Source organism: Balaenoptera acutorostrata, chromosome 17, assembly GCF_949987535.1.
Source record: "Balaenoptera acutorostrata chromosome 17, mBalAcu1.1, whole genome shotgun sequence".
Lineage (NCBI taxonomy): Eukaryota > Metazoa > Chordata > Mammalia > Artiodactyla > Balaenopteridae > Balaenoptera > Balaenoptera acutorostrata.
Genome location: NC_080080.1, coordinates 21351786 through 21368711, shown reverse-complemented (window position 1 = coordinate 21368711; position 16926 = coordinate 21351786). Strand labels below are relative to the sequence as shown.

At 42.5% G+C, this 16926-nt stretch overlaps 1 protein-coding gene across 2 annotated transcripts in view; it reads left to right on the top strand.

Annotated features, from left to right (window-relative positions):
• The window catches only part of MED30 (mediator complex subunit 30), a 42680-nt gene extending 36754 nt beyond the window's left edge, over window positions 1–5926 (top strand). The window contains exons 4-5 of one of the 2 annotated variants that reach the window (XM_057532244.1): window positions 2948–3147; window positions 5702–5926. In XM_057532244.1, the coding sequence (XP_057388227.1) occupies window positions 2948–3147; window positions 5702–5792 (291 nt within the window). In that variant the 3' untranslated portion in view covers window positions 5793–5926. Of the gene's footprint in view, window positions 1–2947; window positions 3148–5701 lie in introns of those variants that run through there. The other variant, XM_007188803.3, reaches the window with a different exon arrangement.
• Window positions 5927–16926: the final 11000 nt, after the last annotated feature.

Genomic DNA, 16926 nt, shown 5'->3' with positions numbered 1-16926 from the left:
GGTCTAAATCAGGGATGCTCTCTCACTGGCATGATACTGTCACATTCAAGCAGCTCAATCCTATTGTCCTTTCCAACATGGTCTCATTCTTTTTGCAGCAGATTAAGTGCACTTCTTTTTACTCTATCTTCAGTAGATATGGAGAATAATCAGTTACCACCTAGCATTCTCTCATTGAAATGCTATTGCCCTACAATTTTAATTTTTATAAAAATGATCTGGAGTATCTGTTAAAATTTTTTCATGGCTTCATTCCCTGGATTTTTATTTAGCAGATTTGTAATCACACCTGGGATTCTGCATTTCAAAATACACTCCAAGCGATTTTAATGGAGGTGATCTTTAGACGAAGCCTTGAAAATGATCAATTCTGAGGCACATTCCCAGGGAAGCAGCTCACTGCATTCACCTGGGGGTTCTGAGCTCTCCCACCCTCTACCACTGCTCACTCCCAATGCCTGGTGTCTCCCTAGAGAAAGAAAACTCTATCAATCAAACACCTCAACTCTGAACTCAGTTACATAACACCAAATTGCAAAGCTTATAGTAGCCACCTGTTCACATAGCAACGGATGGTTAGGTAGCGTGTTTTCCAAACCCTTGGATTCACCATCAGAAAATTGAGACCCCGTAAGAAAACTGCAGGTTTCCGGCTTTCCAAGGGATATCATCTCCAACTGAAACCAGCGATGTATTCTCAGAGCCTTTGGCTCAGGTCTCCCAAGCACGTCATTATTATCCTAATGGATTTGGGAAATTACATGTTCTCTAATAATAACCCATGAAAGGAATGCACAAATAGATATAGAGAGAAGTGACTTGCCACGGCCCTTTTAAGCAGTTAGTGACTGTGTAAGCTCAGCTGTTATTAGCTGATAGAATTAGGTTTAGTCTACTGGGCCTCACTGAATAAAAATCAGAGAATTTCCCATTAAAATGTATATTCCAGGCTCTTGAAAAAGTCAGAAGGTCTGACAATGCTGGGCCCACATTTCTGTGCGGCCACCGTCCAGAGCGGAGCAGTGATGGCTGTGTTTGAAAGCGGCACAAATTCTCCAGGTCGCAGTATAGTTCCTATCACGCCCGCTTTCCTTGTTTCCCATACTGGCCTTGTCCATGGAAGCATGTGAGTTTGCAACCTCTACTAAGCTTTACTTCTGTCCCTGCTTCTCTTTCCCTCTTCCTTCCCAGCTCCTCTCAGCATAAAATCCTTGGAAATTCTCCTTCTTTCTGTTGCAAACTGGCCTAAACCAATCTCATGCTTCACAATGATTGGATTCTTTTTGGTATCAACAACTAAAGTCAGAGGTAGGTGAAGTCTGTAACAGAATGTGCATGAATCGCCTGGGATCCCATTAAAATACTGATTTTGATTCAGTAGGTCTGGGGTGGGCCCGATTCTGTATTTCTAACAAACTCCTAGGTGATAACCATGCTGCTGGTTGCATTCACTATTTTGAGTGGCAAACATGTAAGTTTCTGCCCCCAAAACTTTGCTCCCAGGTTCTATCAGAAACAGGCCTCAAAGAAAAGTCTGCAAAGGAAAAAAAGAGGCGTACAACCCACTCTATAAACTGGATGAACTCCCAAAACTTTGCCCTCTTAATTGTTCTGACCATGCCCTTGCATAAACCAAAGTGACAGTGTTCTGGAAGCAGAGTTTCTGTTAATTTTAGAGGATGAATCAGGCAATCGCAGAATCAACTGCCAGATAAAGGGCAGTTTCAGAATCAAGCTTCAGGCACCACTGTGAAGAGTACAGACTGCTGAGTTCCTTGGATTGCAGTGCTCTATGCAAATACAAGAGGGGTTTTTATAATATGAGATTTCTAGAATCCACATATTTTGAACACCAGTAATCTCAACGTTAACCTATTATAACAATATGCTAATATCTGAAGCTCTGCAGCCAATTGGAGATAAAAAAAGCTGAGCATTTACAGCAACCATCACTGCAGGGAACCAGCCCTGCAATGTGTATCCCAATTAGAGCAATTAGCAGCACCTATTTTCATCATACTGTCTTTGGTAATATATCTTAAATTACAGACTACATAGCACATTCTTAGTAAGAAATAAGTGCTCCAAACTGGATTCTTCCTGTAATCTAAAGTATGAGGAATTAATTCTGCATTTGAGAGAGACCACTGTGAGGGGGGTAGGGGAGAACAACCCCTTCCAGCGAGACGCAGACCCTTCCTCTGCCTCCTCCTAAGCAAGCCCTGGGGGTTCCCTCAGCCAAAGCCCTGGTACCCTCCACACACCCATTTTTCCAATTTACTTCTCTCTGGGCCTTTTTCCCACCGTGTGTTCAGCACAAGGTACTCTCATGTCACCTCATGAAAAAACAGAAACAGAAAATAAGAGGCAGAAGCAATCCTAGAGATGGCCGACGCCAGTGGGTTTTCAATCTTAGCCTTGAAAAGCCCTTTGCAGACCTAATATTGCCCTGCAGTGCAAACACATAGTTCATGCAAGAAAAAGCTGTTCTCCATGGTGGCAGCGGGGCAGGAGATGAATGTGGATGTAAGGAAAACTGAAACACAACCTTTTCCCATTCTCCCTGTCCCCTGAGACCTTTGTCCTTGAAGGGCTTCCAAAGGACACCGTTTAATAACACTAACCTGATCTGAAGGCACTCTTCCATCGCCCGTTTTGCAGATTAGGAGGCTGAGTTGTTGAAGGGGTAAGCAATTTGCCCAAGTTCACAGGGTGAGATGGGGCAGAACCTTACCTCTCCTTCGGCCGCAGGTCAGGTTCCAGGACCAGGACGTAAGCAAGCGAGAAGGTGCACACTCCGGTCAGGAGATGGGTGAAGCACACTGGCGCTCAGTGGGATGATGTGAGGCTGAGTCCCGGCCTGGTTGTCCATCTCCCTACCCCTCTCCCAGCCAGGGAGTTCATCCCTTTATCTCTAGGTAATGGCTCAGTTTTTTCTGGGTTTCAGGTCCATCTCCCCAGTTCCAGAAGAAAACGTCTCTCTCTGCAGTCCCTGGTGTCACCTGAAAACCAAAATAAGGATTCTTCACTCTCACCGATGCCATCCAGCACTGTAAAATGTACTGCCAGCAAGACATACTGCAGCTTGTCATGGCCAAGACGACACGGCTGCTCCCCAAAGATGGAGCGTTTTCTGACTTTCCTCCTGTGAGTCAGTGCTCTTTTTATCTGCCTCAGATGCACCCCATTAGCTGATATTGTATCAACCTGTTCATCCATTTCCCTAAAGCTTCCATTGTTCTCTTGGTCTCCACCTCCCACTCCATCTTTACATCTTCCCAACCTTTATGGTGGCCCATAAGGGCCTCATTCGTACAAAAGCAGGTTTTCCTGATGCACGTATTTATATTGAAGTGTTAACTGCAGTAGTGCTTATAATCAAGGATAAATTATCCCCATGATAAGATGGTAAAGCACTTCAGGAAATAATTCATGTTTATGTTCTGTACATTGTGGGTATTGTCCCCCTCAGGATTTTCTGTGGCTCTTCTTCACTCTATTCTCTTTCCATCTTCTCCCTCCTTCCTCCCCTTTCACGCCTCCCCTCCCCTTGCCCCTTCCTCCACCCACTTTCCTTCTGGGCCAGGGGTTGTAAGAAGGTGTGTTTATTAGCCTTTGTATCATCTGTAAAGTACTAGCATTGACTCTGCCTACATTCCAGTCACCATCATGCCGCCATATTATTTGCCAAAATCAAGTGTGTCTACAGCCTATTCTTGGGATACAATAACAATAATGACAGGATGAAGATTAATGATAGTAATAAGGGAAAAGAAGAAACAAACAACAGGGAGAAATCTTAAAAGAAGAAAAGAAAAAAGGGAAGGAAGGAATTAAAGAAAGAAAAATAACCAAACTATAAGCTGATATCACTAATAATATGAATGACTGGCATTAAGGAACTCTTTTTATCACACACTACTGTGTGTGTGTGTGTGTGTGTGTGTGTGTGTGTGTATTTACACTGAGCTCTTACAAGTACTCTATTATTTTCCCTTATTTTATGCATGGGGAAATCTAGGTACATCCAAGCCCAACCAGTAAATACAGAGCCAGGGTTCAGTGCCAAGGTCTAAATATGGGCAGTTTGATTCCAGAGTCTGGGCTCTGTAGACCCAGTGCCTGTGTTTCAGGACTGAGAATGATGATAGTATAAGAGTCCAGGTATCAGGACTGTACACGTTGGTGGCTCGGAGATTCAAAGGTCCAAAGGTGTCATAATACGAAGTGTTTCTCCATATCAAGGCCACAGTATTGGGAGGATTCTGAACCGTTAAAAGCAAAGCTATTCCTAATCAACAATCCAGAGACCACGGTTTTACAAGTAGAGCAACAAGAAGGAAAAGACCAGAGCAAAGCTTGTGTTAACCTCCCAAGATCATTATATCAATAGTTTGCTACATACCTGCCTATTTTAGGAGGAGGCTCAAGCCAATTTGTTTTCTTTTGAAAATCACTTAATAAGCTTTGGAGGTTGTTTCATCAAAACTGCTGTCTTAACTGTTGTATTTCAGTCACTTGTTACTCACCTGTGGATTATCCACTTTGTGGGCCATTTCTGGGAAGTTTTTAATACTGGTGTGACTTTCCCAGGCCAACCACTGGGCTCCTGCCTCCTTTATCTATTGCCCTGCCATTGACACTAGTTAATTTTTATATGACTTTTTCAGACATTAGTCAAACAAACCCCTGCTTATTTTGCATTTTTTATGTACAATTTCTCCTCCTTTTCTATCCCCACAGCAGAGAGGGGTTGATGGACAGCTATCCTATCGTGCTTGAAAGCAGACCTCTATTGTGTAGGAATTATGTTCACTTAAAATTTGAAGGAATGTAAACACACCTCTCCTACAAGGTACCCTCCTCTTTATTGTCTCCTTTTCTGCACTAATGAACTGTTCCTTTTGGAATGTTTAGGAACCAAACATTCTGGCCTTCATCTTGGATGAAATGATACTATTAAAACATAAATGAGAAGTGAGACTTTTTCTCTCAGAAAACAAGTCAAGCTTCCCCTCCATCAAAGTCCTGCCTGCTCTGCTTCCTGCATCTGTCTGATCTTATCTCCTGCATTTTCCTTCTTGCTCTCTCTGCTCTGACTACCCCAGCCCCTGTCCACATCCCTCACGTGTCTGCCTCAGGGCTTTTGCACTTGCCTTTCCATCTCCTGGAATTCTCTTTCCCCAGATACCTGCTTGCTCATTCCCATCATTCTCTAATCAAAGATCATCCATCAGAAAGCCCTTCCCTGCCAGCCCAATTTATGACAGCTATCTCCAAACATTTCCTATGTCTTACCCTGCTTACTTTTTCTCTACACCATAGCCTGGTATTTTATTATGTATTTATTTACTTGTTTGTTGTCTGTCTTCTCTAGAATATAAGACCCATGAGCTTTGTCCACATTAAAACAAAAGAAAACAACAACGAAACTATCATTTCCTTAGCACCTAGAACTCCACTTGGCATGTAGCAGTATTTGTTGCATGAATGAATGCTTAGCTATGGTAGGGGACAGGCACATGCATTTGTGGGAAAGACACCAAATCTCCAGAAATATATATTAGAAGTTTCTGGATCCAGCCCTTTTCCAAGGATGCAAACTGTTTAATTGCACATAAGAGTTTTTTTTCACCTCTTCAGCACACCAGTTCTGCAGCTCCTTATATTAAGAGTCCTGATTTCCCCTTCTATTTTTCAGCTGCCATCTTTTTCCAGAGGGATTGTTCCCATTTATCCTTGACAAAAGAAGACTTTTGCTGAATGCACTGTGGTTCTCACAAGCTAAGTGACTGCCTGGGGCATCGCCGCTGAAGGACAGTAGCCAGTTCCCACTTTCTACCTCCCAACACGCCTGGGCCAATCTCCCTCACTTGGGGCTTCTCCCTTGGGCTCTCTGTGCACTGAACAGGATACTGGCAATTCAGACTAGTCCAGAATGGATACAAAAGCAATATATTTAGCGTCTCATGGCAACCACAGTGCCAACTTAAGAATTTAATTTACTCTCTTAAGTTTGGAATCTAATGTGAGCATTTGAGCAGTACTTGGGACACAGAGCTACAACTTTTTCACATCTCTCTCTCTGCTTTAATTCTGCTTTGCACCACAGTTGCCTACGTTATAGTCAAGTTTGGGAGCAGGCTTTGGAGTCTGACAGTACTGTGTGCAAATTTCAATTCTGACAATACTATTTGCATTCCACAGAAACTACTATGAATCCCTCTCAGGAGGGGGATAAATCAACATTTATTGATCAGTTACCTGGTTCTGGGTCAAGCACCTTTGAATCCTCACAATTCTAAGAGGTAGGTAGCATACTTGCCCAAGTTTTACATGTGTAACGAAATCACCTGCTCTACCTTTGTTTAAAGGAGCCAGACTATGTCCCAGTTGTATCACTGTCAAGCCTCAAAACTGGCTACAAACTGAGGAAGAGTGGGCCTTCCATCCTGCAACCTTTTTTTCATAGGAGGACACTGTGGAATGAAGGACAAAGGCTTTCTGAGGGTCTCCTACCTTCTTGGGGGGCATGTCCCTAGGAAAAGTTGATCTAACCTGACCCCTCAATGTTCTCAACTGTTCAAGAAGGCTTTGGACCAAAGTCTCCAAAATATTCATAAATGAATAAATTAGTAACACTTATTCTCCTACATTCAATGGTTCTGTAATCAACAGCCAACTTCCCATGGGTTCAGTTTCTGTAACCTCTCTAGGCTTCGTTTGCAGGGCTCTGTTGACCCATTTCCTCCAACACAGAAGTCCTCATTCAAAGCTGTGACACTTCACTTCAATCAGATAATATCCAGTCATCTGGTCACCCAACTGCCTCCTTAGATAAAGTGTAATTTCATCTCTCACGTTCTTGCTGATCTTTTGAATACTACCACAACTACTATGACTAAAGACGGCTAACACTCTTTGGGTCACACACCCTTCTAATCATCTTCCACTTAATTAATAACTCCTTTAATCCTCACAACAACCCCATGAAGCAGGGACTATTATTAATACCCAGCAGACGAAGGAGAAGGAATCGTCATCCCGAATCATTTGAGCTCTTCTCTTGCTGAAGTTTCTCAGCAAGCTTTGGCTGCTGGCCTCGGCATCTGTGAGGGCCTTTGAAATTAGCAAGGGAAGGGGTGGGGGGAGGAGGGGCTGCCCAGGTTCACAGGGAAAATATGCGGGAAGGCCTCTTCCTAGGTTCCCTGCAAAAACAGGCTGCCCAGCTGCTGCTCAGGGCTCATACGTCCTTTCGGCACTGACAGAGCCAGCGGCTGTTTCTCCCCGGCCCTGTGTAAATATAAATCTGCCGCAGAACACTGCCGGCCTCCTTTCTGCTACACTGGAATCTTCTCTCCCTGGTGAGAAGCCTTAAAGACTCTGAAATGTCCTTCTGTTCTGGAATGGCAACAAAAGAGGCTGTTGCTTCGATTTTCTTGTTCTCCTTTTCCCCAAACACTCTGGGGGAACCGGATGCATCGGCCCACCTGGGGGTGGGAACGGGGATGCCTCGAGTAGACATTAGGATGTGCTGGAGATACTGATGGCAGAGGCGGTAGCTTTCTAGAAGTCAACAAAGGTGAGAAGATGCACCGAGAGGGAGCTGTTCTCAGCCTTGCTCTTTAACCAGCTCTGTCATCTTATCACTTGCGGATGAATTTTCAGGCTCAGGTGACAGAAAAGGGGCTGGCTGTCGCCATCCATTCACAGAGCCCTGGGGACCTAGTCTTAAGCGAGCTTTGCCTAATGAGGCTTCAAGACAACCTACCCTTTATGCTTACTTCCTCAGGACAGTACAGGTTGCTACTTTCCTGCCAGTGAAGGCAACTCTCACAGTTACATTATTTTTGCAAAAAGAAGGGCCAGAAATTTTTCGACAGTGATGTAAATTTCACCTTTAGCTCTGTTCAAGGGGATTGATTTTTCTTTCTTTAACAAATGTTTTCAGTGGTTTGGAAGTTTCTTAATCTCAGCAGTTTCCAAGTCAAGCTGAGAAGAGTTCACATGTTTGGTCACTGCACTCAACGATTGTAAATATGCACCCTGCTTAATAAAGCCGTGGGTCTGCTCCTCACAAGCGGCACAGATGTCAAACTTGGGCGAAGAAAGTCTTTTCCTGCTAACTCACACTGCCGTGCCAGAGCTGCTTTATCTTATCTCCTGAGAAATCAAGGAACAGCAGTAACTCCTAGCTCTTTAGATTTAAGTACCTCTTCTTTTGATCTTCCCTAGATTCTTGCTAGAGGTTGATATCTACTAAAACTTAAGTGTACCAGAGGAGGCTGCTATTTAAAGGAATTCTCACAAACGCTTCAAAAAACAAAGGAATTCTCCCTAATGCCAAAAAATCTCTTCATAATTTATCTGCTTTGTTAGTTTGGATTTAGTTCAATGAATCTTTGACATTCATAGGGATATAATCAGAGATCTTCAAGAATTTCCAAATGCAAAGAGGTCATTATAACATATTCTTTGCTTCCTGCCCCAATAAAATTCAGCAAAGTATGACTGAACAGTTTGACATCTTCAGATGCTTGTTTTTTAAAAATACAGCATATTCCACTTTTTAATTTATCCTGGACTTCTTTGCTGTGGATAAGAACCAGTCATCAGTTGCATAGATCTATTCAATACCTTTTTAAAAACTTTTATCCATGCTCTTTATTTTTAATGAACTTTGATTTTTATCAAAGCAATACATAAACACCGTTAAAAGCCAAATAGTAAAAAAGGGCTTATAAGAGGAAGTATCTATTCTGTTTCCCAAGAGCAACTACTTTTGACTCGCTTAGCTGTTTTTTCTAGAATATACCTCCTTAATTTCATAACACACAGATTTTATTTTTTCATGTTATCAATTTGAGGCACTGACTACTTATATTCCAGCAGATAAAGGTTAGCACCCCTCCTCACAGACACTAACACACAAAGTCTCACTCATACGCCTGTCCTTTAAAAATATTTCTATCCACATTTTTTGGTTAAGTCAGACTGTGTGTTTATATTTTATGACTATGTGAATATTGTTCTCTGCTCAGCAAATTTTCCTTTCTTTTTATTTTTCCTGGAGTTTATGTTGTCTTTTTTTTTTACTTGATTAATTTTCTTATGTGCCAATCAGTACCTCTTCCCTACAGCTCTGACAGATTACTCTACCACCCCTTCCCCAACACACACACACACACACACACACAATTCTCCACGTTGTCAAATGCATCTGATAATCTATCAGCTCCAACTCTTTCCTGGAGCCCTCATCTTCCTGCCCAAATCTGAGCAGTTGCCTTCTAGGCCAGGTCTCTCACTGTTCTGGGACTTCTCTTCATCTCATTTTATACTCAATGGCCTGTTTCTTGGTTTCATGTCTTGAGCTTTCTTGGTTTACTACCTTGTTTAGCAAGAGCACATCTTCCAGTACTTTTCTAAGTAATAGGGCCTAGGAGGTAAGATTTTTGAGTCCTTGCATATCTGAAAACATTTTTAATGCTACTCTCTCACTTGATCAAGACCTGGGAGGATGGGACTTCCCTGGCGGTCCAGGGGTTAAGACTTCACCTTCCAATGCAGGGGCTGTGGGTTCAATCCCTGGTTGGGGAGCTAAGATCCCACATGCCTCGTGGCCAAAAAACCAAAACATAAAACAGAAGCAATACTGTAACAAATTCAATAGACTTTAAAAATGGTCCACATCAAAAAAAATTTTAAAAAAAGACATCTTTTAAAATAAAAGACCTGGGAGGATTTGGAATTTGAAGGTGAAGACAAGCTTCCTTGGAATGTTTGGAATGTCCCTTTGTTGTCTTCTGAGCACACTTCATTCTGATTTTAGGATCTTCTCTGTATATCTGGTATCTGAAATTTTATCATACTGTATTTGGTGTGGGTTTTCTTTTATTCACTGCGTTGGGCATTGCCCATGAGCCATTTCAATCTGGAAACTGATGTTACTCAGTTCTGGGCAATTTTTTTGTATTACTTCTTCATTTACTCGCTTTTCTTCTGGAATTTCTATGTGTTGAATTTTTTAAATGTAATATTGGATTTCTAATTTTCTTATATTTTTTTCTTGAATTTTCTTCTCATTGTCCTTTTATTCTGTCTTCTAGACTATTTTCTCAACTTTATTTTCAAAACTTTGAATTGAATTTTTAATTTTAGAAATCATTTTTTTTTTAATTGATTGTTCCTGTTCCCAGGGCAGGGAGGCAATATATCCTTGTATCTCCCTGAGGTAAATGTGTGTGTGTATTTGTGTGTATTTTCTTCAGCATTTCTTTTTCCACTCACATCACTCTCATCCCAGTTCCTTTCTTCTGTTTGTTATTTTGGCCTCAGTCTTTCACGTTGAAGATTTTCCTCAAATGTTAGGCAATATTTGGAGGAGGCACTAAAATTTCAATTTTATGTAAGTAGGTGGGGCTTGTTGACTGGCAGTCTTTACCATAGGGTGATTGAGCAGTGAATTGAGTGAAAACATTTCAGGGTCTTTGTGTACCAATATCTGTAAGTCTTTTCTCTGTAGCTGTTCAGTTTCTTTACTGGCAAATCCTTGCATCTCTTACTTGGCTGTATGCTTGTCTGTGGAGATCTAGGACTGGGTCTCTCAGTTCTGCAGGCTTTCACTTAGCTCCCCTGCCCCAATTTCAGCCTCACCTACATTCACTTTTTCTGCTATGCTTGGTTCCACTTTGTGGTTCAGTTCTGTTTTGCTTCGTTCTGTTCCTATGGTTAAGTTTTTCCAAGGAATAAACTTCTGTTTGTGGGTGTGGGTGTGTGTGTGTGTGTGTGTGTGTGTGCGTGTGTGTCTGCATGCGTATGCTGGGGCAGGTGGAGGAGAAAACACCTGGTTTTAAGGACTGGGAAAGAAACCTAGGAATCCAGATGCATAGTAAAACATTTTCTATCAACCCACCTGCTTTCAGTCCTATGCCTCTCTCCTGCTTCCCAGGATACTGGGTGTCTAACTCATGCAGTTAGACATCTGCGGGCGCACACCACATAACTTCCTCTGCTTTGCTCAGTCAGTCACTCCTCCTTAAGCCACTCCCTTTTTTCAAAAATCTGTTACCATCTTTTGCCTCCTATTGTCTCTTCTTTTGTTCTCTTGGTTCTTATTAGTTTCCACTTTATAAATTCCCTTCCTCGGTTTCAGTGACATTTAAAACAGGAAAGAAGATACACACTTATATGTAATCTTCCACATTTAACTTGAAGTCCTCTTGACTTTCTCTACGTTGCCATTTTCAATCCAGCAAATGGATACATTTCAGGACTTCTTGTTTCCAACAAAGAAATCAAGTCATGATTCTATCTTAAGAGCTGCTGTTCTTCTACAACAAAACTTCACCGTGATGTGCTTGCTGCTCTGGCAGTTAAGTTCACTCAGCAGGTAATTCAAACTTTGCAGGAAAACATTTAAATGTGTGCTTCAGCAAAAGGGCAGATCATCATCTCAGGAATCTTTCGGGGTTTTGTGAGTGGTGAACACCTCCATGGTGAAGCCCCAGATACAAGTCTGTAGGCCCAATTCAGATGTGGAGGAGCACAAACACTATAATACTTGTTTTCTCTAACAAGCAAGACAGCATTTGATGACGTGTGTGAAATACACTGAGCCTCTGACACACCAGTGTGTGTGGAGGCGAGGCAAGCTTGTTAAGGGCTTATAATACATACACACACACACACACACACACATACACACACACACACAAACACACACATTTGTCCTAGGACCTAATAAGTAAAAGGTACACAGAAATCTGGTTTTGGTTCCCAAAACTTCTGAGAGGGAGGTTCCCTTTAAAAGACAAGGCACTTGGGCTTCCCCGGTGGCGCAGTGCTTGAGAGTCTGCCTGCCAATGCAGGGGACACGGGTTCGAGCCCTGGTCTGGGAAGATCCCACATGCCGCGGAGCAAGTAGGCCCGTGCGCCACAGTTACTGAGCCTGCGTGTCTGGAGCCTGTGCTCCGCAACAAGAGAGGCCGCGATAGTGAGAGGCCCCCGCTCGCCGCAACTAGAGAAAGCCCTTGCACAAAAACGAAGACCCAACACAGCCATAAATAAATAAATAAATAAATAAAAACTAAATAATGTATTTAAAAAAAGAAAAAAAAAAGGCAAGGCACTTATTATCTACCCTGGGCCTGTCAGTCCTGTCTCTGTGGCTCATAACCTTGCCTCTAGACATCTTTCCTGATTGTTGTTCACCTGGAAGGTGTCCTTGCCAAATGGGACCACATTTGCTTTCTACACCCTTCTTCCTCGGCCAAATCAGGATGCAGCTGCAATCAATAACAGGCTGCTTCCAACTTCTGATGCGGTGCAGGCTTCCAGACGATGGGGCGCTTCAAAAACCAAGTGCCACGAAGAATATTTAGAGCCCTTAGGGGAGGATAAAGCCCTCACACCGCTCCACCATCAGAGCACTCCCACCCCTTCCAGCTCTTTCTCTGGCTGCATTCCAGGACCATGGATACACCTGGAGCCAAGGGCAGCTGGGGAGCAGTGGCAGAGAACTGCAAACAGGAGCCTATGGCTGTCAGTGGGGTGCTCAGAAAAGTCACCTTGACTGCTGCTTCAGAGGATCATATTCCTCTTGCAATGAATCTTGTCTATTTATTCTAATGCATATTCTTCCATCTTTCAGAAAGGAACTGGGATCATTCTTTTTTTTTTTTTTTTTTTTAATTTTATTTATTTATTTATTTATCCATTTATGGCTGTGTTGGGTCTTCGTTTCTGTGCGAGGGCTTTCTCTAGTTGTGGCAAGTGGGGGCCACTCTTCATCGCGGTGCGCGGGCCTCTCACTGTCACGGCCTCTCTTGTTGTGGAGCACAGGCTCCAGACGCGCAGGCTCAGTAATTGTGGCTCACGGACCTAGTTGCTCCGCGGCATGTGGGATCTTCCCAGACCAGGGCTCGAACCCGCGTCCCCTGCATTGGCAGGCAGATTCTCAACCACTGCGCCACCAGGGAAGCCCTGGGATCATTCTTTTTATTTGCAGTTATCAAAGTGGGAGACAATGGATGGACATGGTCCAGTGTTGAAATTGAGAAGAACTTTCAACTGGACACCAAGAGTTGAGACAGAATCTCCTGGAAGCCAGGAGCTGGGGAAGAAAGACAGGGAGGGACCTTGTCATCTGCTCAAATGGCCAAAATCAGGTGTGTTTTATAGAAAACCATCATAAAATCCTTTACTGATGAGGTGTTTTTCTCTGTCTCCAGTCTTGGTGACAGAGGTCTTTTTTTTTTTTTTTTTTCACAATAGTTTTAGTTGCCAGCCATTTAAATGGGATGATACATTATTTCACCATTGCATTACCAATTCAGACTGGGTCAACAACAGCTTGATGAAGCACCTGAGTTTACATACAGAACACAGCACCCTGAACTCTCTGTGCTTTGAACATGCTGAGGAAACTGCTCCTTTGTTTATCGACATTAGGTGAAGCACCAAGGGCTCCATTTCAAACCATGTTTAGTAGCTCCTGAGACAGACTGGAAATTAACTGGTCAATTAGACATACAGCCTGGATGTACGTCCAATGGACAATGAATACATTTTGATACTATATCTGCTTAGCAGATTATCTACAAATTGCTTTATGCATTGGATGGCTCCAAATTGTTATACGGACATCTGTTTTTCTTGGCCACAAACATGCCATTTACAATGACAATTTTATCATTAACTGAAATCATGGCTTCACCTACCTTATTATTCTGTAAATTTCTAACTTTCTCATAAATATCTGGCACACAGTGTGTGTATGTGAGTGAGAGAGAGAGACAGAGAGAGAGAGATTTCTGGGGTGAAGGATTTCTGATGAAATGTGTCCCATTCGTTTACCCAAAAGAATGTAGTTGTCCTTGCTGTACGTATGTATACTTTGCCTAAATTCCTGTCCTCATCTGCGTGCCTAGGCTCTGACAATTTAAAGCTAATTCAAGAAGTTCTCCTGGTGAAGCTATCATGTGTTTGTGTAACAGTCTTGAGATACCAGAGAAGATCATCAGATAAACCCATATTAACAGATAATTCTGGGGCTTCCCTGGTGGCGCAGTGGTTGAGAATCTGCCTGCTAATGCAGGGGACACGGGTTCAAGCCCTGGTCTGGGAAGATCTCACATGCCACGGAGCAACTAGGCCCGTGAGCCACAACTACTGAGCCTGCGCGTCTAGAGCCTGTGCTCCACAACAAGAGAGGCCACGATAGTGAGAGGCCCGCGCACCACAATGAAGAGCAGCCCCCGCTTGCCACAACTGGAGAAAGCCCTCGCACAGAAAGGAAGACCCAACACAGCCAAAAATAAATAAATAAATAAATAAATAAATAAAATTTTTTAAAAAAATAGATAATTCTGCAAAATATCTGCTCACTACTCCTCAAAACTGTCAAGGTCATCAAAAACAAAGTCTGAGAAGCTGTCAAAGTCTAGAAGAGCCTAAGGAGACATGATAACTAAATAAAATGTGTTATTCTGGATGGGATGCTGAGAAAGAAAAAGGGTATCAGGCAAAAACTCAAGAAATACAAATAAATTATGGAGATTTAGTGAATAATAATACGGCCATATTGGTTCATTAGCTATGAAAAGTGTATCATACTATGTAAATGTATCAAACCAATGTAAGATGTTAACAGCAGGGGAAACTGGGGTCAGAGTATAAAGGAACTCTCTGGTCTTATCCTTGCAACTTTTCTTTAAAAGTATTGTAAAATAAACACTTATTTAAAAACAAATTTTTAAAGAGATCTCATAAAGAGGGATTTCCCAATTCCTTCTGAGAGAGACACTCATCTCTAGGTGAAAACTGTAACTCTCTAATTTAATTTTTGTGCTGTTGTTGAGAGTACACACCTGGCCTTAAATCACTTTGAAGAAGTTAATTGCCCTGAAGCTCTTCCTCCTTATCTGTAGAATGGGAGGAACGATGTCTACCTCACAGACACCTCCAGAGAATCTATGAGACGAGGTTTAAAAATGCTACCACAGTGCCTGCAAATAGAAAGTGTTCACAAAAATGTCACAGGACCCTATGGGGCCTTCCCGGGACAGACCCCTCCCCTATATCCTCTGCTGTAGCTCCTGTCTGAAGTACCCAGGTAACAGCATCTGATGCACATATCCTGGGTTGGTTTACGGATGCTAAAACCACCACCAGTGGAAGAATTAACTACTTGATGATCATGAGCAATAGCCCCCAGACCTACTGGCACCTAAGGATAGATAATGTTAACCCCATGACACGGCCCTGTTACCTCACCATCAACCAGCCAGAGAATTGCGCACGAGCTGATCACGTACCCTGTGACCCCGTTCCCTCACCTGGCCTTTATAAATGCTTTGCTGAAACCCATCAGAGATTGGGGGCTTTTTGAGCACTAGCCATCCTGGACTCCTTGCTTGGCGCCCTGCACTTTCCTTCACCACGTCCCTGTGTCAGTAGATTGGCTGTACTGCATGGGCAAGCGGACCCAAGTTTGGTCCCGTAACAGAAACAGTAGCTGTTGTTACAAATAATAATAAAAGAAGGTTGGATTTTCCTATTGTGCAGCCACAAGCTTCCAGTTGAAGATCTTAAAAAATAGCACTCAGTTTTCTTGCCAACAGAGCTTCAGGGTTACAAGAAGCTGTTGGAAGGATGAGCCCATATGTAAATGAGGATGGCAGGAGGGATTCTGTGAAGGGAGGGCAGTTGTTGAAGGCAGACGCCTCTGCTAACTGAGATAGAGGAAATGGCTTAGAAGCTGCGTACAGATTAGTCACAGGTTATTACTTGACTTAAATTCACTGACACATTTCAATGGCAGGTCAGGGTGGTAGAAGCAGAAGGCAAAGGTAAGAAGTGGGTAAATAAAGCCGCCCTTGTCTGTTCTTCCTCAAGCATGTCCCTCTCTGCAGTGGTCTACTCACCATGCCATGGCCATCTACATGCTTGTAACTGTGATGGGTCATTGATTTTCACATTCAGTTTGATGCTTGCCTGATGGTTTGTAATTTGGAAATCTATTCTACTCAGAAGGAAGCTACAAATGACTGTCAAACATAACAAATCTTGAACTCTACCCAGAAAACAACAGCCTCTGAAATGGATGACCTGATGGTCAAAGGCATTTTGTCTTCTGTTTCCAAAGCTCCAAGAAACATCAACTCTTTTAAAGGAAGAGTGGATATATCTTTCATTTTCCTAATCCACTGACAAACATAAGTTCTTCTTGAAAACCTCTGTCTGCCTTTTCTAAAAGTCTTAGGAAGGACAAAATTATTTTAATGTATCTATCACAAAATGATTACTCATGTGGGTTAGTACCTCACATCTGATGGCTGGCTTACTGCACATCCAGATGGTCTGCTGTATCAATAACATACAAAAATAAGTTGTTTAGAATCAATATTTCAAAGAGTAAGTCAAAGCCAGTGGGCATCTAACAATCCACTGCCCCCCATTTTTCTATCGTTAACTAGTTGAGAGGCTCAGTAATTGGCCACTTCAAGATGATGCTGTCACCTGGGTTCACAAAACCTAGTCAGGAATAGCATCACATTGACTGATCTTTAGTTCAAGTTCATTCTAGTAAAAGCATCCCAGGAATACAAGTGACCTTTACAGATAGGCTAGGAAGAAACTGGTATGTTTCCTAGCTGAGGAAAAAGATACTAAAAATCCACAAAACTGGTGCAAATCAATACTATTCCTTTTGAGTAAATTAGAGGGTGGCCAATTCTACAAGAACACAAGCACAGTAGTCATAAAAGACAGAGTCAACTTATCAGTTAGGGTGAGCTAGATGGCTTATAAGTGAGAACCCATTTTTAACCAGCACCCATTGTAACAGAAACCACCATCTCATAAAAAGACTCCCAAGCTCCAAACAGTGTCCAATTATTTCAAGTCATCATCCATTCAAGAAAA